This window comes from Aspergillus piperis, assembly GCF_003184755.1.
Source record: "Aspergillus piperis CBS 112811 unplaced genomic scaffold BO85scaffold_24, whole genome shotgun sequence".
Classification (NCBI taxonomy): domain Eukaryota; kingdom Fungi; phylum Ascomycota; class Eurotiomycetes; order Eurotiales; family Aspergillaceae; genus Aspergillus; species Aspergillus piperis.
The window spans coordinates 484042-487126 of NW_020291614.1; the positions used below are offsets into that span (position 1 = coordinate 484042).

The following is a 3085-nucleotide window of genomic DNA, read 5'->3' on the forward strand; positions in this document are numbered from 1 at the left end:
AACCCCACTATGAAATAATATCGATGGGAAGTGGGAGTGAGTAAAAGTAGAAAGTCGAGCCTGCCATCCAGCTCCGGCATGGCTTTTGTGTGGTCAGTGAGGCAGGTCGCAGGAATACACCGTAGAAGCTCTGCTGGCCCATTATTATCCTTCTAGGGTCCTGCACTCGACCGCTGAAAGGTGAGCGAGGGGCGCCATCACCAAACAGGGATAGGAGCATTATCCGAGTGGGTTAACCCTAGCAGGGGGTATTTGATCATGAGAGTATCGACTGTGCGCTGTGTAAGAGAGGGGATGTATAATGTTCCCAAGATGTGACGACTAACTACGGTGTACTTTGTAGCCAACCCACCAACAACAAAACTAATCATCATGATAACCATGATCCAAATCTGTCCAGATCACACCTTGAGTCGCGATAACTCACCAGGGGAAACATGTAGGATGCTGCCCAATGTTGTGCATATGAAGAGTAAATTTTCTTTTTTTCTGCTCGGATTATTTTCTCGGATATTGAGATCATTGTGTTTCTTTTCGATTTTATTTTATTTTATTTTTTCATTTTTTTTCTTCTCACATTTTCCATTTTCCATTTTTGCCTTTTCCAGTAGCAGTAATGGTGGGTGCAAAATGGAAAATGGAGAGTGGATAAGATTCTCCCTCACATCAACCCAAGACCTCTAACAAACGGTCGATTTCAGCCAGTCGAAGGAGGCCCCCCCGGCTGAACCGGGTTGACGGGTTGGAAGTCTACTTACTACTGTACGGCCCATGTGGGCTGCGGTGGGCTGGGCTACTGCTTTGTTTTGTTGTCTGTTCTTTTAGCTGTGTAGATAGTCTAGTTTGTATACCTTTTTGATTTATTTTATTTAATTCCTATTATATCATTATTCATCATTTTGCATTTAGATCCATTTTGTTTTGAATTTTGTTGCATTTTCATTTTCATTTTTGCTTATTTCCTGGAACTTTTTTTGTCTCTTTTCGAAATATGGGTCACCGAAGGAAAGGTGGACGTGTCCTAACCAGGTTCCGTTTAGCCCGGGCACGCCGTTAGTCAGAATGGGCAACGGGCACATCCATTGGCTGTCGGGGAATGAAGACAGTGGCATTATGGGCCCCAGTGCGTGTTCGAATCCGGGGACTGGCCTGTTCGCTTGTTTTCCCCCTCCGTCAGTCCCGCCGAGGGAGCCCCTCTTTCCCGCCTCCCACTTCCCTGTTGTCGCTGCGCCGCTCGTCGCCCAAATCGCCAACACCGCCGCTGGACACGACCGCCTCACTGTCGCGATCCAGCGATCGCCCGAATCGCCCATCGGCTTGTGCCCACGTCCTGGCGCGCTTCTCTCTACACCCACACCACTTTTCCCTCTTTGCGCAGTCTTTCCCTTCCCCCCCCCCTCGCTCCCTTCCTTTCGACCAGGCCTTTTTTTCCCAGACTCTCTCTCCCGCGACTCACAAACTACTTTCTCCTCATCCATTCAACATCCCCCCCCTCCTCTTACCCATTCTTTTTCTCTTCCTTTCCTCCTCCTCCCTCTTCCCTCTTCTCTCAAACGTCTTCCTCCTTCCTTCTTCCCCCTCCTCCTCTTTCTCTCTCCTCTTCTTTCCTGGGTCAGCATTCAACATCTTGCTCTCTTCCTTTTTTCTCTTTTCTTTTCCTTTTCCCTCTTGTTTGTCTTTCCCGTTCTGTCTTTCCCATCCTTTGGTACTTCCCCTCCCCGGCTTCTTATTAAAGACTGCCTCCACCACACAATCACCACCACCACTACTACAACCACCCGCTATCACACTATTCTCCCCTCCTAGTCCGCCTGTGGCTGGACCCCCCTTCTCCCAATTCAACACTGCCCTCCAGTATTCCCCCACACAAGGAATGATCAGGCACCAAACCGAATTCCTGTCGTCTACCCGCCTACAGAACCGGTGTGAAATCACGAAAGGGACGATAGCGCAGTCTTCGATTTTGTCGCTGTTCTATTAGGATTCAGCCGTGGTTGTATATTCGCTGCAGTATTCTCAGCAATGGCTCCCACTGCACCTCCCCAGGCGACCAACTCGCCAGCCAAGAAGACATCAGCCCCAGAGAAGAAATACAAGTGCCAATTTTGTAATCGCGCCTTTAGCAGAAGCGAACATCGCAGCAGACACGAACGTTCGCGTAAGTAGAGTGGTCTCTTTTCTATATGGTCTTCTTTTCCTGTGCGCGGGGCTAGGTGTACTGTCTTTGTGCAGACAGGCTAGTTACTGTGCTACGGCTCTGTTTCGCGTCGTTTAGTCTTAGGGCATAATACTAACCTTCGTTGCTTCATAGATACCAAGGAGAGGCCGTTCAAGTGTCTGAAGTGCCGGAGTACTTTCGTCCGTCGTGATTTACTCCTTCGTCATGACCGTACCGTTCACGCAAAGGACGGTGGGATACCGCTAGTTTCCGAGGGCCGGCGACGTGGTGGCGCGGGTGTTCAAAAGACTTCCCCCGCACCCGCCCCGTCCAAGCCCTCGATCACAATTGATCCTGCTACTCTCGAACAAATAGAGGCCAGCAGTGATGGTATGGTTGATCTTGAAACTGCAGCCATGTTGATGACAGATTTCCAACATAAGGCCGCAGCCGCCGCTACTGGTCAAGCCAATGAACGTGCTGAATCGGATCGCTCCTTTTCCCCTGGACGCGGTCCTTTACTAGAGCCTCCTGTGTCGTACATGTCGGGCAACGCGACCTTGCCGCAGATGCCTTGGGACACCTTGGTTTCCCCTGCGGACACGAAGCACACGATGGGATCGCCATTCGTGTCTCAAGACAGTGGCTCGGAATCGCATACGCTGCCCTCGGTTATGGACCGACACGGCGCTGTGGGTGATGCGCTTGCTCCCTCGCTGCACTCCCTGGTGAACTCGCTGCCCATGTCTGGAAACTCGACGCCGAATGCGCTTTCGCCGTATCCCTCGATGACCGGTCCCGTCAGTCCAGTGAACTACCGCCGGTCGCCCGGTCCTAGCCAAGCCCTGACGCTGCCCAAGGCCCCGCAGATTGCCAACGAGATTGAGCGAAACATGGTTGTTGAACGTCTGCACAATGTGGATTCTC

The 3085-nt window shown here is 51.2% G+C and overlaps 1 protein-coding gene across 1 annotated transcript; it reads right to left on the reverse strand.

The window, feature by feature from the left end:
- Positions 1-866: 866 nt before the first annotated feature.
- Positions 867-1626, reverse strand: BO85DRAFT_504787 (uncharacterized protein). Its single transcript, XM_025664310.1, has 2 exons — positions 1503-1626; positions 867-1436 (listed from the first exon to the last, which is right to left on the reverse strand). The coding sequence occupies exons 1-2, from the start codon at positions 1617-1619 to the stop codon at positions 906-908; spliced, it is 648 nt and encodes a 215-aa protein (XP_025511358.1). The 5' UTR covers positions 1620-1626; the 3' UTR covers positions 867-905.
- Between the last annotated feature and the right edge of the window lie 1459 nt (positions 1627-3085).